This window comes from Scomber japonicus, chromosome 4, assembly GCF_027409825.1.
Source record: "Scomber japonicus isolate fScoJap1 chromosome 4, fScoJap1.pri, whole genome shotgun sequence".
NCBI classification, from domain to species: Eukaryota; Metazoa; Chordata; class Actinopteri; order Scombriformes; family Scombridae; genus Scomber; species Scomber japonicus.
In genome coordinates this window covers 24,206,292-24,231,564 of record NC_070581.1, presented here as the reverse complement: position 1 = coordinate 24,231,564, position 25,273 = coordinate 24,206,292, and the positions used below count along the sequence as shown (strand labels likewise).

Genomic DNA, 25,273 nt, shown 5'->3' with positions numbered 1-25,273 from the left:
AGCTTGCACGTAGTGCCTCTGAAGAGCCTGTGATATGTTTGGAGGAGTAGCACACACAAAAAAACCCAAAACAAAATACACACTGTTCACGACTGCAACAACTAAATCAGACTTCAGAGGACATACTGCTGAACAGAGAATAGTACAGCCTCAGTTAGCATAGTATCATATGGGGTTAAGTATCTTTAGTGATCTGTATTGCCCTAGCAGGCCTCAGACACTGTTGGGGTTGTAACAAAGCATGTTCAGTTGCAGGTTTTCATCCCAGTGTCTGAGGATGATGAAGAGTTGGTTGGCAGCAGCCTTGATTGAGGCCAAATCCCGGCCCTCTGGGATGTCCTGTGCACTCAACCACATGCTGGCTTTGGCGGCAACCAGTTCCCACTCTATGAAATAACTCGCAGAGCTGTGCTCCAGCCAGGCAAGAGCCACAGCTGTAGCCCACACCATGCTCCCCGTATCTAGCATTCTCTTGAGCACGCCTCCGGGCGATGCTGTTTCCAAACCTCCGGACCCAGAGCTCCGTCCGCTGTCCACCTGGAAATTTGGAGACAGTGGAGGCTCAGCAGTAGTTGATGGACTACATAACGAGGAAGGGCCAGCATCCGTCCAGGAGCTCCGGGACAGATGGGAAGGGCTGTGGATGCCGACAGTGTGCTCTGCAGGTTGCTGATATGTTTCAGGCTCACATGGTGATCTGCGTCCGTCATCGGCACTCTCAGCACGCCGGGTGCTGGAGTGAGACAGGTGACCCAGGCTGGTGCGGTGGCTGGTGAAGGGGGACGTCCACTTCAGCTTGTCCATGGGCACATTAATGGCATCACACAGAGCGATGTCCAGGAGAAATGCACCACTGGCCAGTTGCAACAACAGCTGTTAAGAAAGAACAGTTCAGTTTGACATAAAACTATCATTTTTACAACCCTTACTCAGCTTCCAAAACTAGCTACAGATACATTTTATTTCTGTATGAAAAACAATACTACTATGTTTTTATGGTTCCTCACTTACTGCTCCAATCAGCAGGTGGGCGTGAAGTGCCTTGCTAAAGAATACCTCTATACTACCAAGGTAGTTGATAAAGGAAGAGGCAGGTATTCTGATATTTTTTTGCAACTGAATTGTTTTGTATAGTGATGAATAATACATAAGCAATGTGGTGCATAATTTGCAATAGGACTGATTGAGTAGCTGGAATCCTGAAAGCCACTCATCCCCATTTTGCATTATTTCTATATTCATTATTTTTTTATATATATTTTTGTCTTTGAGAGTGTGAGTATTTGCAGAGACAGGGGTACTATATGCAAACAAAGGTCCTCAGTTGGATTTGATAGCAATATGTTAAGCACTTTTAATGGTTCAACAGATTGTGACACATTCGTCTCTCCAGAGAAATCCACAGTCAGTTCAAATTAGTGTTCAACAAGAACATGCAGGTTGACAGAGCATTCACGTGTATAGATCCGCTGCTCACCAGAGGAATGTAGTCTTTGTTCTCATTGTCACTCTCGCCAATTGAATCGCCGGACTTGCTGTGCGATCGACACATGAATCCTTTGGCAGCCCGAGTGAGGAGGCGAGTCCTGCTGAGGGCCAACCTTAAAGAGGAGGAGGAGACGGCAGATATAAATCACAGAGTACAGCACTCACACTACTATTAGATTTAATCTACTACTTCTATCGGTTAAGGGAAAGCAACTGTTGCTGTGATTATCTTGGTACATATGTAGACACCTATATAATAGAACAGTTGTGGGCTATGAGGGTTTTTATAGCCATGCTGTGTGTCAGTCAGTCCACCACTGTAATCAAAGATAAAATATCTCTACAACTATTGAATGTGTTGCTGTGAAATTTGGTACAAATATTCACAATACAAAGACGATGACTCCTAATGACTGTCTGACTTTTCATCTAGCGCCACCAACAGGTCAAAGTTCTTATCCAGTGAAATGTCCCAACATCTACCAGATAAATTGGCACCAAATTCGGTGATCCATTAACTTTTCCTCTAGCTCCGACATGAAATCTGAGAAATGACTTTACATCTATTAGATGGATTACCATGAAATTTGGTAAACACATGTATAATAACTTTTATAGAACTTTTGCTTGAGTGCCATCAGCAGGTCAAATTTTCAATTAGTCCATTACTAAGGTTCACTCAATACTGATGATGTTCAGATTAACTGTAGCACGCAGGCTCTCTACCAGCACTCAGAATTAAGGACGTCCTGTTGTGCTGGGAACAATAAAAATAGCCCTTGGGACATGATGTCTGGGACAGTAGAGAAACTTATCATAACAAATGAAATAATTATATTTGTGCATTATGGAATATAGATCATTTCAATTGTTTGGTGTTCAAATTTGAAAAATGTGAGGTGGCACCGGCACAATCTGTATCAAGCTATGTCACACGAGTACTTACACACACAAATTAATCATAGGACCTTCATTTTACATTCAGACAGACTAATGCGGCAGCTACAATTGTTGGATTTCATCTGTGAGACTAACATTAATCTTCCAAAAGATATTATATCATATATCAAAATGCTACAGAGACATTAGAGCCAGCCGTAAATTACCAAAGAGCTGCACAGATCAGTTCATCGGATCATGTTCTCCCCCGGGTTGGCGACGGACGCTGACCAGCCAGTTTGGCCACAATGTCAAATTGGTTTCAAAGCCCTGTGTTGATCTTGGGGGGCTTTTTAAAGCCTTACAGAGCTGCTAATATGTCTCTAGATTTGCTTCTTAAAGGAGAAGAAATTACTAGTCATGGAATAGTCTGGTATTGTCCTAAAACATTAATCTAAAGAGAAATGCATTAAGATGAAAATGAAATATTCTCTGCTTTGTAAGGTAGCAGAAGTATAATACTGAAGTCCCTGTGTTGGCTCATACAGCAGTATCACAGCTACAGCACATTTATGCAACCAGCCAGTCTCCAGTCACCCACCTGGCAGAAAAAAGGCTCTCCACTGATTTCTGTGATTGGTCAGAGGTCACAGATGGACTCCTCTGGAAAACTTGGAGATATAAACAGAGTTAGACAAGGGGAAGAGAAAGAGAAAGAGCAGCGGCATTTCTGTCAGTGCAGTATAACACAATAAAGAGCTAAAACACACACTAAGATGTAACAACTGAGGATATATAGTCCAGCAGCTGTCTCCCTGGGTGAAACACTATCTGTGTGTGTGTGTGTGTGTGTGTGTGTGTGTGTGTGTGTGTGTGTGTGTGTTTGTGTAGTTAGCTCATGCTCATTCTTTTATGAAAAGGTCCAGACAGCATTTGTCAATACAAGCCACAAAACTGTGTCGACTCCTGTCATCACTTACAAGGAGAGGGACTAAAATGTCAATAATCTCATGTTTCACATTTGGAACAATGCACCGATGTCGACCAGAAAACAACAAGAGATGGTCGGGCAGCGTGTGTGTGTGTGTGTGTGTGTGTGTGTGTGTGTGTGTGTGTGTGTGTGTGTGTGTGTGTGTGTGTGTGTGTGTGTGTGTGTCAAAGGTCTCAGTGGAGAAAATTGATGAGAAACAGCAAATTCACTGACCGGTTGATGTGCCGCTCTTACCCTCTGCAAAGCTGCATCTCTCCCAGCTGGAGGAAGAGGGTGTGCTGCAGGGAGAGGCTCCATCTTCTCCATCTTAGACATTAATCAGAAAGATAAATAAGATTGAAAATTTGCTTTACTTTTTCCCTCTACTTTCCCAAAACCTAACTCGACATTGCTTGAAAAAAAAGTCTGCATTATCAGGTCACGCGGATTCAGCCCACATGCTTTTGTGCCCACTGCACACCTCTTCTTTAACTGGTCGTGCCAGTTAAGGAGCAGATGCTTGAGCAGTGTGCCAGTCTTAGCTCCTGCTGTTGCTATGCCACAGCTCAATACCCAATTTTAAAATGTTGTTGTGCCCTTTTGCTGAGGTTGGAGTATTTTTAATGTAAAGTGTAGAGGTTTCGATATCTCATAGCTCCTAGTGCTGGCGCCGCAATCTCTAATCTTTTTATTTCAAATAAAGACAGACTTGAATAAATATAAATATATAAACATCAATCTTCCTTCATATGCAGCATTCTCATATCTATGACATTCCCTCTATCACATACTCACTATTTGCATTCTCAATAAAAGATCCCCTCTACCTTTCACCGCAGCGCTTATCTCATTTCTTTCTACAGCATTTTTTATTGTAAATGATGTAGAGATTAAAGCCTCTTGTGTAACTGTATAATTTAAAATACAGCCTACTGTTGTGCAGCGGGACATCTTCAGCCTCCTCCGTCATGCTGCCAGACTGGGAGCGACCCAGTCCTATGGAGTAACCTTTGTTCTTCCTGCTCCCTGAGCGAGAGCTTGAGTGTGAGCCCCTCTTCAGACCTTCACCTGAAAACAATAAATTGATTTTTTAAAATGTAAAATAGATAAAAAGAAATGTTTAAGCTGGTTTGTATCTGTAATCCACCTTTGAAAGTGTTTCCTGGTGCATACTATTTTGAATCCAGGGTTTTAAACTAAAATAGACTAAATATTCAGGCGCAGGTGAGTGTTTCAAAGCCAAAAAACTAAATAATAAAGTCAATACTGATGACTTATAAAGGGATATCCTCAGGTTGCTACATTAAAAGCTCAAGGAATAGTTCGACATTTTTAGAAATATGCTTATTCACTTCGAGATAACCTCAAGATCATGACAAAAACTCCAGAAAGTTACCAAGAAATAGTCCAGCACTAAACTAAAGCAGCATGTTAAACAGTGAGCTTTAGAGGTGTTTATAGGGAGGTTTTCTACCTTTGGGCCGGACAAAGGTAGCAGTTCCCCCTTTCTTCATGTCTCTATGCTAAGTTTCATTTTTTATCTCAGCACACCCACCTTACTGTGTGATTTAGTCACATGATGTTGCTACACATACCTTAAGGGAAAAATACAAATCCAGCATTTCTATGATCCCACAGATGTCCACTGTGTGCCCAGAGTGATAAAAGAATTAACTTGGAGAATAAACAACTTCTTCTTTGCAGGCATTTTTCATGTCCACTACACAGTCCACCGTAGGCAAAGTCTGCAGAAATAGTGGATTTAAATGCTGGTTTCAACTAGTTGCCCGAACATTTTATCATTCTGGGCGGAAAGACATCTGTGAGACTGTGAGAATACATTAAAAGTCGCAACCCTGCTGATGGACTCTCACTGAATGGAGCTAACCCAGTGGGTCTGCCCCAGCTTCATTTCTAGAAAGTGAATAAGCATATTTCTCCAAATCCTGAACTATTCATCTGATGGGAGAATAACACAGCACATAACAAACTAATAGATCACTGTAAATGTTCTCTGGATTATAACTACTACAGTAAACTACAAATAAATGAAGTTGAACTGAGAGAGGTTGTTCTGAGTTATTTTTGAGGACAACACATTCTGCTGTATAAAGACCTCTTCACATGAAATCCACACGACTTACCAGAGTTTATGTATTCAATACTTGTCTGCAAATACTCATTAGTATCCAAGTCAACAGGAACAAACGCTGTGTGTTTGCTCAGTATATTGCAGGCTTTGCTGGTGTGAATAGCGTAAAGTTGGTATTTCCTGCCAGAGCCTGTGAATTATAATAAACACAATATGATTGCATAACATCTTATAGGATTATGTAATATTACATAACATTAAAATACATTACATAATATTAGATAAAAAACAGTCAATCATACATAATACATGCATAAATCATACAAATTGAATCTTAATTATAGCAGCAAGCAGCGATGAATGGACCTTGAGGGAGAGGCAGCGTTGGTATCGCTACTAGGGATCAGCTGACAAATTTTCAGTATTATCAGACACTTTTTGAAAGGGTGAAATATTATTTTGTATGCTGGAGATGAAACGTTGGGAATTGTGTATACATTTGATTAACTTGATTGATTTGATTGTGTGTCATTTAGGCTTCACTTACTGTTGCCCGTAGATTGAACAAATAAGTGAAATATGAATGCAGCTATACATTTAACAGACGGCAACTGGCATAGATGCACATTTTTAGGTATCTTTGTCCCTCAAAAATGCTAAAAGTAATTAGGGGGTGTTACAAAGCTGATGCACTTGAAGCCCGAATTGATTGCTTAAGACAAGGTTGCAAAGTTTTGTGTGTTTTTTTGCATCTTAAAAGCCTCAAATATGTGTTTGTAAGATAAAAAAGTGACTGCACAAAGTCCAGAATGATGACAGAAATGATCCCACTGAATTTCATAAATATCAAAGCAACTTTATCCCAACATGGTTCTGTGTTCGGGAGCCCTTGAGAGCCCGCTGGCTAGTGCGCAGCCCAATCACTACAGAACTTTGTAATTTCTGCCAGTTCTGATGTGTGTGCCAATTTTTATGAGTTTTGGAGCATGCCAACCTGCTCAAAGATACAATGGCTGAGGAGAATAATAATAATACTCTCTGAGACTTTAGCTTGACATTTTGGGAAATACGCTTATTTGCTTTCTTACAGAGATTTCATTCTCACTTCTGTTAATATGAAGCTACAACCAGCAATCAGTTAGTTTAACTTAGCGTAAAGATTGGAAACAGCCAGCGTGTCTCTGTCCAAAGGTAACACAATCTGCCCACCACAGCCTCTTAAAGGTCACTAATTGACATGTTTAGATAATCCAGCTGATTTTGATACCTTCGCACAGTCTTCTAAGTGTAGCTTCATATTAAACAGACAGCGATGAGAGTGGCATTGATTTTCTCCTCTAACTCCTCAAATTAATCTTTTTATTTCTAAGAATCAAACAGCTACGTGAAATAAACACATGAGAAACACAGCAGCTGAATGTCAAATTGATTTTTAACAGTAGGCCAACTCCTGACTCCCGTCTTTATAATCTTTAAATCCTCATAATTTAGTCACCACACAAACATTTAAAGTCCCTGTAGAGCTCACCATGCTCAATCTCGCACTCCTTATCCCCCATGTGCTCAAAGTCGCGAATGATGGAGCGTCCAGCCAGGTGGTGGAAGGTCTCGTTCCACAGCTCCTCGTGAACCTTCTCCTCACGTTCCCGTCCGTTCAGGTAGGGCAGGACATCAAAGACCACCTCCCACCTCATGGGTTTCCCACACAGCAGTCCGGACACCACAGCCTTGCAGTCACCTTTTAGCTGGTTGGCAGCATCCAGATCTGAAGTCTTGCTCTCCTGTGGTGTTTCTGCCTGACATAACTGGTGGCCGTATCCATCTGAAATATTACAGGAGTTATCAGTCACTACGTGTGTTGTATTGTATACAGATTTCACTGAAGTTTGTTATCTGCTACTGCTCAGAGGCTCAGAGCACAGTCGAATAAGTTACAAGTAAATAAAATCCTTAAAAAGCTCCAAAGATATTTTAACCCTTGTGTCGTCCTCCCGGGTCAAATTGACCCTGTCTGTTTTGACTGTTCCTTCCTTCCTTCCTTCCTTCCTTCCTTCCTTCCTTCCTTCCTTCTTTCCTCTGTCCTTCTTTCCTTCCTTCCTCCCTCTTAGCTTCCTCTCTTCCTTCTTTTCTTTCCTCCCTCCCTCCCTCCTTTCCTTCCTTCCCTCCTCCCTTCCTTCCTTCCTTCCTTCCTACCTTCCTTCCTTCCTTCCTTCCTTCTTTCTTCCTCCTTTCCTTCCTTCCTTCCTCCTTTCCTCTCTTCCCTTCCTTCCTTCCTTCCTTCCTTCCTTCCTTCCTTCAAGGACAACAGGAGGGTTAACTCACCTCATTACTAACTTAATTTACTTGACTTTTAAACACAGTTCCTTTCCTGATAATGTGCCACTGTCATAGCTATTTTTAGGAGTGAGATTTGACACCTGGTTACACCTTTATCAGTCACTATGTGTGTTGTATACAGATTTCACTGAAGTTTGTTATCTGCTACAGTCGAATAAGTTACAAGTAAACAAAATCATCAGCTCCAAAAGTAGAGACGCTTTCCAGTTTGACATCATGTTTATTAAATTTCACAAAGATATTTTAAATCGCCTCATTACTAATTTCATTTACTTGAATTTTAAACACAGCTCCTTTCCTGATAATGTGCCACTGTCATAGCTATTTTTAAATCTGGACATCAACCAATAATTATACTGTCAGTACTCTCAAAAGGTTGCTATGAAAGTTGTCATTGAACAACTGACAACATTTCTTAATACAATCAATTTTGGTTTACATCGTATCCAATTTGGCTTTAGACCAAATAATTCCTCTGACGCTGCCACCTTGCAAATTACATCAAATGGATTTAGAGCAAATTAAATCAAGGTTTGATGAAGGAGGAGCGGTTGGTGCTGTGTTTTTTCGATTTGTGCAAAGCATTCGATACAGTCAATCATGAAGTTTTAATATCAAAACCGTGTGAATTTAACTTCTATTCATATTTATCTAATAGGATTAAGTGTGTTAAGTTTTGTGTCGCACTTACCAGCATTTTTACAAGTTTTGAAACTTTCACTATGCTTCATCATCATCATTAAACATGCAACAGTATGTAAATGACAGAAAATCACATAAAAAACATGTTATGTCCCATTTAAATTAATTCATCATCTGTTTCCAAACCTTTTTGAGTTCATCCGGCATGAATGAACCTCAAATATAACTGCTCTTTAAAATACTGCCTATTTCATTTCTTATTAATCTCCTGTCTATTTTCAGCTTTGGCCACTAATTTAGAAAAAAAATATTTCCTGTCCTCCCTCAGAGCCACCTCTGTCTATCTTACATTTATGTCATTTAAATCAAATCTTTAAGGGACTTGTCACATCAAACTGAATAAATACACTGTGGTTGGGGGAAACACATTCAAGGGGTAATTTTATGGCCACAATCATTTTATCTCTCGTTTGTCATGTTAAAGGAATATTTCGACGTCTTGGGAAATGCACTTATTCGCTGTCTTGCTTTGATGAGAAGATTGGTTCCGTTTAATCTGTATGTATCCATTAATTATGAAGTTACAACCAGCAACCACTTAGCTTAGTTTAGCATAAAGACTGGAAACAAGGGGAAACAGGTAGCCTAGATCACCCCAAAGGTAACAAAATCCACCTAGCAGCACCTCTAAATATGTTTATTCCAATTGATTTCAGATTTTAGAGCCTCTCTTTGATGTTGCTTCATATTTAACAGAAAGACAACTCCAACTCCAGTCAAGAGTATTTCCCAAAAAGTTGAAATATTCCTTTAAAAGGGAAAATCCTTTAAATGTAATCAGTAATGTTTTAATGTAACAATGTATTGTGCTCTTATTATCAAGTCCCTAAAAATCTATGGACTCACAGTTAGGGCTGGGCAATATATCGATATTAAATCGATATCGTGATGTGAGACTAGATATCGTCTTAGAATTTGCATATCGTAATACCGTGATATAGCATATGTATTTTTTCCTGGTGTTCTAGCTGTTCTTTTATTTGCCTTTTACACACTTTGTCTTTATTCTGCCCTAATTTGGCATATTGTAATAACGTGATATGGCAGAAGTGTTGTCTTTTCCTGGTTTTAAAGGCAGCATTACAGTAAAACTATGTAATTTTTTGAACTTATCAGATTGTTCTTGCTGTACTACTTTTGCCTTTTACTCACTTTGTCATGATATCCACATTACTGATAATTATTTATCAAAAATCTCATTGTGTAAATATTTTGTGAAGGCACCAACAGTCAATATCGTGGCGATATTGATATTAAGGTATTTGGTCAAATATATTGTGATATTTGATTTTATCCATATCGCCCAGCCCCACTTACAGTGCTAAACAAATTCAGACAAAGATCATTACTACTTCAAGAGTTATGACATCTTTAAAATGTGTAGCTATATTCAATCACTTCTTCGTATTTTCAGTTCATCAGAATAGTCGAGCTTGTGGTCTGACCTGTGTCTCCCATGCTGCCTACAGATGGACTGTCGGTGGAGGATCTGGATCCATCTTCCCCAGCAGTGTTACGAGCGGCGGGCGGCACGCTGCTGCTGGGCAGAATGTTGTCCTGAGCCTGAGGATGCAAATGAAGCTCTGAGTCGGCTTCCTGCTGCAGAAATGCCTCCTGCTGAGAGACCAGCCTGTGACAGCTGGCCGGACGCCCTCTGGAAGTTGTGGCACACAAGCTTGCCAGCTGTGGCTGAAAAAAAAAAAAAGAAAGTTGCTATAATTTAAAATACCCAGTCACAGATTTTAATAAGGTATGAAACTTTGTCTACAAATTGCAATTTTGGTCTTTTCAATGTGCTCATTCAAGGTTGATTCATGGTAATGGGTGGCATGCAGAGTCTTGATTATGAGTTCAAAAGGAATATAAAAAAAAGACCATCATAAAAGCAAGAGCATCATTTTTTTGGTGCAAACAGCTGGAACAGACACATTTAAGTAGATACCCAAACTCTCTTATTGTTAGATGAAAGCTCATTCAAATAATCTGTTAGTTGCAGCCCTTCTTGCTATAGAGCTGCAACTAATAGATGATTATTTTCATTTCATCAGGGCAAGACACCAAAACACAAGCATGTTCAATTTACTTTCAAATAAAACAAACAAAAGCAGCAAATGATTACACCTGCAATGAATGTTTGATATTTTTAAATCAAACATGATGTAAACCATTAATTGATTATAAAAAAGTCATCTTAATTAATCTCTTTTTTATGTTGGAATGATTCATTGTTCCAGCTGTAATTGCTAAAATGAGATTTGTATTGTGCCATAAAATGAATGCAATGGAGGAATTGTTTATACTCTTGACTTTTAGGAGACATATAAAAGCCTTCATCTTTCATCCACAGTCTTTTTTTCATTTCTTCATTTTATTTATATAAATGTATGTGCCTATAAACAAATAAACAGCAAGCTGGTAAGAGTTAGATTAGTCATATCAAATACAATGGATCCACAGAGGGATTTGCAAAGGGAAGATACCATTACTTCACAGCTCGCTGAGTCCTGTTTAGTTACCCTATGATGCTCCCTGACAAATATTTAAATCTAATTACCATTCATAATTTTTGCCCCTCATTACTGAGGAGAGAATATCATTATGTTTATGATTATATTCCAGTCCAGACTGTAGGAAGGGTCAGATGGCTGTTTAATTTGTCAACACAGTCTGAATACAAATATACTTTTCATATAATTTTTTCATTTCTTAATTCATATTTTATATTCATATGTAAATGATACTGCATTGCGGTTTATTTCATTTCAGGAAGGACAGGAGGAAGGAAGGAAAGGAGGAAGGAAGGAAAGAAGGAAAGAAAGAAAGGAGTAAGGATGAAAACAGGAAAGAATTTAGGAGAGAAGGAAAGGAGGAAGGAAAGGAGGAAAGGAGGAAGGAAGGAAGGAAGGAAGGAAGGAAGGAAGGAAGGAAGGAAGTAAGGAGGGAGGGAGGAAGGAAAGAAGGAGGAAGGAAAGGAGGAAGGAAAGGAGGAAGGAAGGAAGGAAAGGAGGAAGGAAGGAAGGAAGGAAAGGAGCAAGGAGGGAGGGAGGAAGGGAAGAAGGAAAGGAGGAAGGAAGGAAGCAAGGATGGAAGGAGGAGGGAGCAAAGAAAGAGGGAAGAAGGAACAGTCAAAAGAGATGGGGTCAATTTGACCCGGGAGGACGACACAAGGGTTAAAGAAAGCTCAGTTTGAAAGGAATTGGTTGAGATGTATGAGCGACAACTAAATTGATTTAGAAATAACTTCTGTCCCATTTTACAAATTAGACCTGAGAAGATCATTTTAAAAGCAATCTTGAATGTTATTTATAAACCTCAATATGGGAACATACCTGGTAGTCATTCTTCCACTGCGCCTCGTGCTCAGGGCTCATCTGGCCAATCAGCTCCTGGACTTTAGCCCTCCTCAGAGGATTCTTGGTCACCACAGAGCTGGGGTCACTGGGTGTGTAGACCTTCTTCGCTGGGTTGAAGTCAATTATCTGGTTGGTACTGTATGCACGTCTTCTTGGGGAGGTCTTGCTATCGAACCCTAATATTTTGTTCAAAAATTCAAAACAAAATAAACTCAAAACAGTTCCAGATAACAACCCATGAAATTTCATACATTAATGTTCATTTTACCAACTCTAAATTGCTGATTGGTGACACCATAGTGACTATTTATCGGAGCTGGTTCTTTCCTGAATAAAGAAAACTCTCTGATACAAACTGGTTCATTGAAATTTTTCAAAAGCATCATTTTGTTTGGAGTAAATACAATAAATAGCTAGCTGGCCTGTTCAAGGACAACCACTATCACAGATGATCAAGAGTGTAAAGCTGTGCTAGCAACTCTGTACTTAGACATGGCTTAGTGGTGCTTTGACCAAAATGCTTATATTCGCAAACGTGATGTTTAGCAGGTTATATTAGCCACATTCACGGTCCTAACATAGTACAAACTAAACCAGTTTAATGCCACATTAACATTTTTACCTGATGATGGTGTTCACCAAAGTTATTGCAGTTCATCCCAAGGGGGGCATGAATTTCTTTTTAAGTATATTTTTTGGGGCTTTTTGCCTTTAATGTACAGACAAGTAGAGAGAGACAGGAGGCAGAGAGGGGGGAATGACATGCAGGATAGGGCCGCTCGGCACGGGATTCGGACCGGGGTTGCCTGCAGTGAGGACTGTAGCCTTAACACATGGGGCGGGTGCTCTACCCACTGAGCTAAACACCACCACGGGGGGGACATGAATTTCTGAATCAAATTTCAATCCATTCCATCCAATGTCAAGACATCTATCTCAAAATGACAAATGTCAACCTCATGATGGATAAAAAACTGCTGGGAATCACCAAAGTCACTGGGATACATCAACTGGGAACCATGAATGTCTGTTAAAAACTGTCTGCCAATCCATTCAGTAGATGTTGATATCTCACTGGATATATGAAATTCTTGGTGGTAATTAGAGGAAAGTCAAGGGATTGAGGAAGTCAAAAAGATTCATCCTGTGGGTATCATGAATGAACACAATTTAACAACAATCCATCCAATAATTGTTGAGTTATTTCAGTTTGGACTAAAGTGGTTGATGACTATCTGATCATTTCTAGAGTAATGTTGCTAATCTTAATCTTTAAACTTCTTTTAGATTCTACCTTTACCCATAATCTTTTACACACTGTATCTACTTCAGCTCTTCTACACTGGCTGGCCCAGCTGGTTTGAAATACAGCAGTCTAGCCACCGTTGAGGAAGTGTTGCAGGTTCTTACCCATGGTGTCTTGCTCTGTGGTGACGGGGCTGTTGTCTATCATCGAGTCTTGATAGGAGTCATACAGAGCACCGGAGGGTGCTTCCCTATAAGACCCTGAACCATCCACACCTGTCTTCACTGGGTCCTCTTCTTGAGAGTGATAAAATACTGAGCTGGCTGACTCAATGGAGCGCATCATGCTGTATCGCCTCCTCTTATCCTGTTGAGATTTTGAATAGTTGACTCATCTGTGACAAGTGCTTCATTGAAGACCCGCTCACAAGGTTTGATAAAATAAAATAAATATCATGCTGTGTCAAATGGACTATTTGGTATAAAATAGGAACCAATCCCATGTTAACACCTAGCAAATGTTATGATTACAGATGTGGTTGTTACTCCTCTCATATGTTATTTCTATTGACTGTGAAGAGCTTTGTGCATTATCCTTTTACCAAATGTTTATTTGTGTAATGTTATAATCTCATTTCCAGGCTCCTTGTTCCTTTTTGTTCTTATACATGTTGATATGTTATATTATGCCTTGAATTTGATTATCTTCAGGTTTAAAAATAAGAAGCTGTGTATTTAAAATATAACACCATTAAATTTGGATTTAGTACATTACACATCTGTCTTTGGCTGATGTGAGGCACCCATACTTCAGCCTAAAGGGCCATTATGAGATAAATCATCTTTATATCATGCAAATTCATTCCAGTAGAGCCCCAGAATAGAAATACAGATCTGCATGATGTGCGTGATACAACCTCTTTAAATTGAATTATTGAACGATCAAACAGAACATCAAAAATACAACCAAAAAAAAAAGAAAGATGTAATTCGATGTTTCTTTTTAAGAGATGGTCACAATGCAGAAAGTTATCATGCATTCAGTCATTTGTCACCTTTCAGCAGGTGTCTTACACTTACAGATTTGGGGTTGGCGTGGTAGCGAGTGGTGTCACAAACCACACTGTAACCAATCAAACTGTCGCCTGGAAACAGAAAGGTGTTGCCCACCGGGGAAAGCAGCACCTCCTTGGTCTCAGGAAAGAGCCACTCGATGGAGATATCACTTAGCACAGGAGACATGGTTTTCTTCAGGGACTTTATCATCTGCATAGTTTAAAAGAACAAAAACAGCAGACTGAAATAGACTGTCATATACAAAAACACAGCCCCCCCCCCCCCCCCCCCCCCCCCCCCTTGACAAGTACACAAAGTGAATGGTGTCTGTGAGATATGATTCCTAACTGGTATCAGTGGCGGACATGCTGTTGCTTTGAAACCACTGCATAACGGCTCTCCAGCGGCCCTCAGAATAGCTTGCTGTCGTTAAGGGTGACACACAAGGCTGGAAATGAATACCTTGGGCTGCAGCCTCTCGCCGTCGGCCAGGAACTCTGCTGTTCCTTTAGAAACTGTTGCCAGTCCCTGCACCAGCCTCCTGCAAGCGTTCTGTCCTATGCCGAACGTAAAACATCTGCACAAAACAGATTAAACACTGCAGCTCCAATGGACAAATCGAGAGATATATATATGAGCATGATAACAGGATGTCACACATTTCTAGAGATTTATGTTACAAAAACTAGAAAGGTGTAACCTCTATAAACAATCTTTATAGCTTTTGAGGGGAAAAACAAAGCCAAACAGGAAATTATCTTTTATGTTGAAGACTTGAGCCATGCCTGGTATTTCTCCAAGTCCTCCAGGGAAATTGGCCGCCACTTTGTTTTGCCATTTTTATTCAATTTTTTAGGCGAGGAATGAGATTGCTAAATTCATTGCACCTGCTACACCCCTTTGCATTTTTAATGAGAGCAGATGAAATAACGGGAAATGTCACCTTCTACATAGTTAAAAACCTGATACGGATATCCGAAACAGAGATTCATCGTGGTTTTGATCTTGCCTCTGACTGGCTGCGCTGATTTGTAAGCATAGTGTGATAATGACCCAGGAAGTGTCGATGAATTGGTCAAGCTCTGTGTATCTAATGCAATCGTCTGGGGGCAGTCATCCATTAAAAGGGGAAAGACAAAAGTCAATTATTTCCAGAGTGACTCAGGAGAGGGATTCACAGTGTGAGACTCAGATGGAAGCAGCAAAATAAAATGATTTCTCTGTGTACCGCAGACGCATTGTGCAATCGGCCCCCACGCTCATGCTGACAGGTTTGCATCCTGCGGGGAGCTTTTTTTTATTTCCTAATTCTAGATGTAGCTTTAAAACAACATACTTTTTAATCTAGCCTGCACAAGTGTTGCCCTCCTGACAGATTCTTTGTAGAGATACACAGAGTTTATTGTGTTTAACAGTAACACAACATTTGATGCACATTCCTGGATTTTCATTTTAAGAGGATTAGACTTCCATAAACAGGTGTTGTATTAAAGCCCCTGACAATCCCTTGATGTTATCAGGGAGCTTTCTCCACTTGCTATTTACATAAGAAGCATCAACACAAGCCCATTTTTTTTTTTTTTATCATTTGCTTTGACATACAGTAGTCGCTCTGCCTTTGCTGCTTTCTTAACCCTTAAAAGCCAATCAGTTACCTCCACGCCAGTATGGGAAACTGTATATATTACAATACCTGCAGATATGAATCGCATTCACTCACAAATTGGTCATTCTGTAATGCGTTTAGAGGCCATACAAAGGTTGCTACGAGACAATAATGACAATATCCATAACAATGTGACTCACTATTGATCTTCCTCCATTATTTTAACAGTCAGTTGTTACCCAGAGTGCGTTAACAACAGTAAAACTTGCCTGATGTAGCGTGCGTGGCTGCGGACCAGCTCGATAACCCTGCCCGTGTTGCTGATGGCCCCGTCGGTGAGCAGGAAAAGCAGGCGGGGGTGTCCACTCAACATCGGCTGCCTCAGGATCCAGTTGAGCGGTGCCAGGATGTTGGTCCCCCCCATGTCAGCTCTGATCCTCCTGACATACTCACAAGCCAGAGCCAAAGCTTCCTGGATCATGAAGATGAGGAGATGAGGTTTCTTGAGTTACAGTACTTTCACACTAATAGATTTCACACTGATCGACTTGTGGCTGTAATACACCAAGAAATAAGCAACTAAGAAGACTGTTAGATAGTAAATATGGTGGTAATAGATTAAAAGACTTTATAAATCAGCTTCACAAATGTTTTATGAGACAGGAAATGCATTCAGGATAAACACAATATGTTATATATGAAAGATCTACAGGAACCTTTCAAGCACACAACTTACCTAGCATGCTTCATTTCAAAATATTAAATATGGTAATCACTGACTCACTTGTTGCATTTTCAGTCTGCAAATGTTATTTCCTCAAGATTGTACAAACAGCAAGGGGAAAATACGTGACATAAATGCAACACAGACCTATTCACTTTTTTTGGTTTTGTATCTATGTTATCATTCAAGACACCAAATCTTTAATGTTTCAGTATCTTGTACAAGTAATGATGTACTAATGCACTTTGTAGTCACATTAATATTTATTCTTTATCTTTGCACTTAATGTCACCCGATTTATATTGTTTGATGTACTGTTGTTGTGTTATATGTGCCTTGTAAGGTGACCTTGAGTTCTTTGAAAGGCGCCTTTAAATAAAATGCATTATTATTATTATTATTATTATTATTATTATTATTATTAAACTACTGTAAGCTACAGTTACAGTGTATGGGTAATGCTAAAATGTAATATAATACCAACATTTACAGACTGAATATATCTTAACATTTAGAAATTAATCAAAACAACACATTTTTTATTTTCCTCTTCTCATTTGAAATGTATGGCAGTGGCAATTGTTGCAATGCCGCTAAGCTGGATAGAAATGTAATGATAAAATTGCTGCATTTTGAAGACTTACTGTAGCGTGTGATTTACTGAAGTATTCTGTAAGCAAGGACAGCTTTTTGTGTTTACTGTCAGTTTGGCTCAGTTGAAACTCTACTCTGAGCCATAAAATTAACTGAAAGGAACACATATATACAGTTTACAATATTTCCCCTTGATTAAACAAAGCTGTTTTACCTCTTCGTAGCTCTGGCTGGTTGTGAATAATGATTTGAATGTCGAGCCAAAGCCTATGATGTTGAAAAGGCAGCCGGGCACGAGGCTCTTGAGAATCACTACCATGGCATCCTGAGAAAGAAACGGAGAGTATATTTGAGTTTTGGGGCCAAAAAAATGGAAAATAACTAACACTCCCCCTGCAAATGAACTGCTTAATGTCTTGTTGAAGTAATTGATATTTTTTTCCTCTGTAACACAACTACGTCTGCTGATGTCTGGGTTGAATGGAAGCATGTACTCAGCTGGCACTACTATACAGCACAGTTTTTTCAAGGAGATTCAAGGATTGTCATTTTATCCATCACTGCCTCTTCTCTAGCTGAGGGGCAGTTTCTAAAGGAATACCACTTATCTCATCCTTCATTCAAGTGAACAGCAAAAAGACCAACATCAGTCAGATAATCTATAACACAAGGCCTGTTCAGGTGCATAAAAAAAAAAAGGCTAAATTCCATATGTTTTATTTGATCAGTGATAAAGCCTGAGTCTTAGTCACACCAATCAGCATCACATCACAAGCCAGGGTCAGTCCAGAAGTAGCTACAGTACATAACATTAAAGACATGCTCTGTACTCTAAGAAACATTAAAGACTTAAAGACTGCTTGCTAGATCCTAGCAACTGGGAGGCATTTGGTGAATGGTGAATGATTGGTCTAATCAATATCTCTGAGTACATGCCCTTAACACAGCTGGCCAATCATGTCTGTATAATCTTCTCAGACTGCACAGAGAAGCCGTGAATCGCTGTGAGCCTCGGATGCAGTTATACCTTCATCATGGTTTTGATGCATTAGTGTGTTTCTATTTAATCTTGCATATTTTAATGTGCTTTCAGCAACTATATGACAACACTTTTCATCAAATTTATCATATTCTGCTAATAGAAAAAAAAACTGGTGATGGTGTGTGGTATATGTAAATCAGTGAGTGCTTTACTTTGTGCTTCCATCTGCATCTGTGCAAGAAATACGACACTGAGATTAAAATACCTTCACACGGTTGATGTTGACCCCACTCATGCTGCCGCTGCGGTCAATGAGGAAGACGAACTCGCCGTGCACCTTCCTCAAATCTGAGCTGATAGACTTGAGGTCAGGGCAGAAATTCAACATGGTCACAGGATTGTGGAGGATATCCTTATGGAGTCGTCTGTGAATGATATCAACCTACACACACACACACACACAAACACACACACACACAGCATGAATATCAGAGAATTGGTCGCCATGAGATAACTGCACTTACTATGAATCTGACTTTTATTTTACATTTCAAGAAAGGCAAAAAAAGAGACACAAAAAAAGGCAAGTGATTAGGTCAATAGACAGAGCACATCAATTGTGTCCTGCAGGAAATTCCAGGCAGACTGTGGAGCCTTTGGAGTGTTTCCATAGAAACCTGTTTTTATAGTGCTCGCTCTCCTCCTGTTCAGGTCTGCTTGTCACTTAACAACCTCATCATAGTGGAGATGTGAATGGACACATAACTGCGTGACTTTTTTAAGTGAATAGACAACGCTGTTCATGCTAGGCAGAGTGAAAATGAATAATACCTAACTGGTGAAAAGATTAATTTGCAAAGTACAAAGGCAAAAAACACTCTAACTGTAATTACATTGAGAAATTAAATACAAAATTGAGTTGAGGCAGGAAGCTGACTTTGCGACGTTTTACCGTTTAAAAAATGATTGTGCCATAGAAGAGTATAACTTATAACTACATGTAATTAAAATGTTCACAAGCTAACTACAGCAGCTCTAAGATAAGCCACAGCTAGCCGTGCTGAAGCTAAAACAAAAACCTGTCTCTCATTTCTCCCGACTGGTTATCTGTCATTGAATAATATTCATTTTGATTAAATTTCACATCTTGGAAAGTCAGATTCCCCGTAACTAATTTAGGGCAGTCGCTACATCCAATCATGGCAGAGGACAAAAAATACCGTAGCTAGTTTCAAACTCCTGATTAAGCTAACTAAATTAGTTTAGCAATAATGCCATCTTTGATTTCATGCAATTTGGTGAAGTTAAACCACTTTCATATCAAATATTTAAATGTATCAAATTGTAATGTATTTATATCAATGCAAATATTGAAGAAGAAGAAGAAGATATAGCATGCATAATATGTGCTATTAAAGTAGACAGACACCATGTAAAACAGACTAAATAATTAATAATTAATTTATGTGAACTATGTACTGTATAGGATCAAAATATAGTTTCTTAAATACATTGGAAAGAAGAAGAGAGATTAAAGGACACAGTTTTCTTATGAATACTGCATTTTTTAAGGTGATTTAGGTTGTATGGTCATGATTTTTGGGGGGCATACATACAGCAAACTTTACCAGCCTGAAAACTTTAAAATTTGATTAGTTTTGCATTCACTGCTTAGTTTGCAAAGAGTAGATACTTTACACTTCACGGTTTTCAGACTTTTAAGTACAATTTGCACATTTGCCCACATTTAATAAAATATAGACATACAGTGGGTGGAAACAGGATCATAAATATCTGGAAAAGCTACCAGATAATTACATTTACACTGTGCTAAATACTACCTTTGCAAAGATCATAATGTTACATTTTTGTTCAGACTCAACAAGCCAGGAGCTAATTTAACTCTACAGTCGTTCTGATAGCATTAAAATAAAGTGTCAAAATCACTGCAGCTTCACAAAAACAGTATCTGTTGCAGGGAATTGTTGGTGATATTGTGTTCACCAGACTGAAAATGATATTGTCGTCATCAATTCAGGTGCAAATGGTGCACATGAACACACACACACTCACTTTCTTCTCATTGCTCGAGTCCTTCTTGGTGGCCTTGATGAAATCACTCCGGCCGTGAAGATACTCATCATAGTCCTCCTGCGTCATGTCGCCGCTCTCAATGAGCACATGTGGCAGATGAGGCTCTGAAGTGACACCATTGGTTAGGACGAAGACATTATTACAAACATTACAGACTTTATAGGTTATCGAGCAGATGGATAATGCCTGAAATTGACACCAGATAGCAGCACAGGGGGGGAAGAGGGAGCGTAGTGGATAGCTATCCCTTTATTAAATCACTGTATGTATTGAAGTTAAAAAATCAAGAGCTGATTGAATATATAGATGCTTACTCACACTCAGGAAGACTAAATTAGCACAGAGGATTGAATTTTCATTGAAACCCGGGGATTTGGATTGTTATTTATTTTGACACACAGCCTGTGTTTCTGCTTGTTAATCCGCCAAGATGATGATGAAAATAAAACTGCTCTGTTCGTGTTTTCATCTTGGTTTTGTTTCTTACAGTCACAGCTCAGTTCCTCCTCATCTCAGAGCTGAGCATCAATGTTGTGATTGAAACTGCAGCACTGGTCAGGGCTGAATTAAATTGCCCGGCACTGGCCGCAGGTTTGTTTGTGAACAAAGCCTTCATAAGAGGCCTGTTGGATCAGCAAGGCCGGGCCTCATTCCTGCCTCTGGGAGACAACTGGCTTACACATACTGTAGGTCAAGACAGCACCGAGGGAGAGGCGAGAGCACAGGAAAGAAATAAAGAGCTGACACAAAATGCACACCCACACAATGGCTGTCTAACTCCATGGGCATGTTACACATTATAACAAGGGGACAGTTTTTTTCCTGATGCTTAAGGGTACTCAAATCACCTCATTACTGATCTAATCAAATGCTAAATATGAGGTAAAAAAAAAAGAAGCTTGACATGGGTGAAATATGCAATTTCTTAATACTGCACTTAAGAGTGGATTTTAAAAAAGCACACTAATTGCGCAGCCACCTTGTGAGTGAATTTTAAAGCTGTGAACCTACCGCTGGGGTAGATGAGGATTTCGACAGGACAGTCATAAGTGTACTTGTCAGCCAGAGTGATAACGACGCTGGTAGCAGAGCGGGCCAGAGGATCTGCATCAGCTCGGATGGCATGAGAAGGGCTCTCGACACCTACACAGAGCAACCACCACAGACGATCAAATAACCAGAGGCTCCACCGCCAGTAATAACAGTACCACAAACCAGCAGGTCCCACTGCAATAATGTGCATGGATGAGAGCGAGGCTGCAACTACCGGATACTGTTATCATCAATTAATCTGCAAGCTTATTTTCTTAATTAACCCTCCTGTTGTCCTCGAGTCAAAGAAGGAAGGAAGGAAGGAAGAAAAGGAAAGAAAGGAGGGAGGGAGGAAGGAAGGAAGGAAGGAAGGAAGGAAGAAAGGAAGGAAGGGAAGGAAGGAAAGGAAGGAAGGAAGGTAGGAAGGAGGGAAGGAAAGGAGGGAGGAAGAAGGAAGGAAAGGAAGGAAGGAAGGAAAGAAGGAGGAAGGAAGAAAGGAAGGAAGGAAGGAAGGACAGAAGGAAGGAAGACAGGGCGATGAAGGGAGGAAAGAGAGAGGAAGGAAAGACAGAGAGAAGGCGGGAGGGAGGAAGGACAGACAGAAGGAAGGAAGGAAGGAAAGAAGGAACAGTCAAAACAGAAAGGGTCCATATGACCCGGGAGGACGACACAAAGGTTAACCTCTGAGTCTGTATCTTTTTTTTATAATCTTTTGAAAACATGTCTTCTCATACATGATGGGACCTGCTGGTTTGTTCCATACAGTATGTCATACTCTTTATTTAACATGTTTTTTGTTGCCTATTAATGTTAGCGAAATATGAATATCATTTGTCATCTAAGGACAAAGTTACAACACACACACACATACATAACTGCAAACACACACAATAGAAAAGCACTGGAGGAACATTTTCCCCCTTATTCCTGCACTTTACTCCAAGCTAAATCAAAACTACATTGTTTTATTGGTGACATGAGAACTTTCAAAGAGAACTGGAGATGCAATACTTGCCTGTACAATTGCTGAAGTGATCATACATCTTATATAGACACTGAAAAAACAGCTTCACAGTGAATAAGTGGTTTTTGGCCCAGCAGATGATTAATTCTCTGACCTGCGAGGAGGTAGGGAGCACGAATCTCTAGCTGGAAGTTAAACTCGTAGTCCATGGAGTTGATGGCCTCCTCCTCCAGCAGTGAGGCCAAACACAGCTGAGGAGGGTTGGGAGGTTGATCATGAGGACTGGAGGCACAAGGATGCCTGTCACGCCTAAAAATGGCACCATTGTGAATTAACATGCAAAATATCGGGAGCCAGTTTCCATCCATCAATACAGAACATGAATGCAGGGGTTGAAAAGCCAATTTAAAGTGACAAATCCAAATTTAAAATAGTCCAATGCTTTCTTTTAATGATAAAAAATTATTAACAATATGTGTAAGAACATTATTTTAGCAAGACGGGGTGACTAAATGATGAGATATCAACAACACAGTGTTAAATTAATGAATGTATCTCTTTATTTCTTACGATCTGGAGAAGTTTGGGGATATTCCTTGCTCCTCGTTGATGGTCCTCTGAACCCTTGGTGTGCACACCGGTGGGGATGAGACCTTGATCCCCCCGTTGGGCAGCGTGGAGAGCTCAGAGGAGGTGCTAACCAGAATATGAACCGTCTCCATAGGAGGGATGATCCCAAGGTTAACTACTAACACTGTCCTCTCCACATCCTCATCCATCACTATGAGTCCTGTAACACCAGGTAAGATTAACAACCACAGTTTTTAAAAGGTTACCAGAACTATGGCATGATGATCATTTTGCTGCTTTAAGATTTTACTGATTAAGAAAAACCATTAGTTATAGCTCTGACTTTTTAGAGAAGGAGTCTTTCACGACATTTCTAATGCTCGACTTAAGATAAAAGCCAGCTTGAGAAGGCAGCCGCCTCTCCAGAAAGATTGCAGGCTGACATTCTCAGTGCCGGCTTTTATAGATTAAGACTCAAAGTTCAGTCTACAGCCGGTACTTCTACATCTTCACTATAACTTTTATCATGACATCACATCTGGTTGTTTAATTTGCATCACAAAAAATACTATTCAAAAAACTGATTCTCCTCTGAAACTGAAAATATGACTTGATTTGTATCTACTTAATCCTAACCTATATTTAGGTCTATGAATACAGTCTGTTGGATGGAAATGTGTTGGATTTTCTGATGCCTACGTAACAGAGGACCCTTGTTGACCCCGTCTAATTCTTCTTTCCTCCCTTCCTTCCTTCCGTCTGTACTTCCCCCATCTTCCCTACTTCTTTCCTTCCCTCCTTCCTCCCTCCTTTTCTTCCTACTTCCTTCTTTCCTTTCCTTTCCTCTCTCCTTCCTTCCCTCCTTTCCTTCCTTATTCCTTCCTCCCTCCCTCCCTCCTTCTCTCTTTCTTTCCTCTGTCCTTCTTTCCTACCTTCCTTCCTTCCTTCCTTCTTTCCTTTCCTCCCTCGTTCCTTCCTCCCTTCTTTCCTTTCTTCTTCCTTCTTTCCTTTCCTCCCTCTCTTCCTCCCTCCTTCCTTCCGTCCTCCCTCCTTTCCTTCCTTCTTCCTTCCTTCCTCCCTCCCTTCCTTCCTTCATTGACTTGAGGACAACAGGAGGGTTAAAGGAGTACTACAGCAATTAAGTATCACACTTTCATAAAGTTAGGGGGACTCGTGAGAAACAGATTTAAAAAGGAATTACCTAAATCAAAGCAGAGGAGGTTTAGTTCTCAAACTTTAAAAGCACTTGATTATATCCCATAATGCAGTTCTTTATTGGTTTTTGGAGGCTCTTTTTAGATCCTCTGCATCTGGCAAATGTCCACAACTTTCCAAACCTAATACTCGCAGTTTATGACAAAACTTACTGTAATATTTTGTAGTAAAAAGCAAGATGATGACACTGATATCACCTTATGAGGTTGATATGGCAAACATGTTGGCAGAGTTGCCTATCTACACATCTAGAAGTCACATCAGAGCAACATTAGCATTCATTTTGAGTTGTGTTTGTGGCCTCTTCTTGAAAAGTCCAATATGAGCTCTCCTTTTATCTCTGTTTAGATCTCCACCACCTCCTGAGAGGAAATATGTGGCTCTTTCGCTGCTTCGGTCGCTAATTTCCCCCTGTCTGCAGTTTGGCGTTTGCCAGGTAGGACATAGTGGGTTTATCAAAGATATTTTAGCTGAAAACTTTTTCTTAGAGCAGCAAGAATAAACCAAAACAGTAAAAGTTGCGAGCTGGAAAACCAAAACAATGAGCTGAATGATGCTAAAATGGCTTTATAGAGCTGAAGTGAGCTGCAGAGTCAAATTATAATTCCTTCTGAATCCATCACTGCAGGCAACACCTTTCACATTACACATAGCCTTTCTGATCCATTGCTAGTGCAGAAATATTGATTAGAGCAGCTTTAATCTTACCGCTGCCACTCTGGAGGCCTCCATTAGATGTGTTGCAGCAATCCAGATAACAGTCGTCGATTTTGGCCTTGTCTTTGATTTGCAGTGTTATAATCTGACTGGATATCATAGCCTCAAACCCCACCACAATGGAATTTTCATCCAGGGGATAAATAAATATGCCTAAAAAGTGGTATGAAGCAGAGAAAGAAAGAGAAGTACATGAACCAGGTGCAGCAAACAAACAATTATACTTCTCTTCAGTCGATAACAATTACTTTTAGAGCATAAAGTGGGATTACATTTGTTCAAAGTGGTCATGTGACTAAAGTAAAGTAGTCTGTAGTGTGCTCACTTACCCTCGATGGCATGATCTTCAATATTTTCATAGGTCATAGAAGCTGTCAGGGCCAGAGTGTAACCTCTGACACAGGAAGTGATGTCAGATACACTGAGGGGCAGAGCGCTCCGGTTCTCCTTGTTAATGAGTCCAGGCATGGTGCTGGTTTTAGGATTCTGGTTCATTGCCAGAAACACGTTGAAAAGAAAAAAAAAAGTTCAAAGAAAGAAATCTGTCAGAAATTGACACGTCTCGTATGTTTTGCTTCTTTTTTATCACTAAGAAATAAGATCAAACACACAGCAGGGTCTCATTACTGACTCCAAAACTAGATGAAAGCTGC

General features: G+C 39.9%; 1 protein-coding gene across 1 annotated transcript; it reads right to left on the bottom strand.

The window, feature by feature from the left end:
* Positions 1-213: 213 nt before the first annotated feature.
* vwa5b1 (von Willebrand factor A domain containing 5B1) lies at positions 214-25,106 on the bottom strand. Its single transcript, XM_053317781.1, has 21 exons — positions 24,950-25,106; positions 24,612-24,773; positions 22,689-22,908; positions 22,273-22,427; positions 21,134-21,265; positions 20,102-20,226; positions 18,294-18,470; positions 17,261-17,371; positions 15,998-16,200; positions 14,585-14,699; positions 14,147-14,332; positions 13,232-13,433; positions 11,798-11,997; positions 9,914-10,157; positions 6,958-7,251; positions 5,482-5,619; positions 4,271-4,405; positions 3,593-3,664; positions 2,969-3,038; positions 1,478-1,601; positions 214-873 (listed from the first exon to the last, which is right to left on the bottom strand). The coding sequence occupies exons 1-21, from the start codon at positions 25,086-25,088 to the stop codon at positions 214-216; spliced, it is 3,864 nt and encodes a 1,287-aa protein (XP_053173756.1). The 5' UTR covers positions 25,089-25,106.
* Between the last annotated feature and the right edge of the window lie 167 nt (positions 25,107-25,273).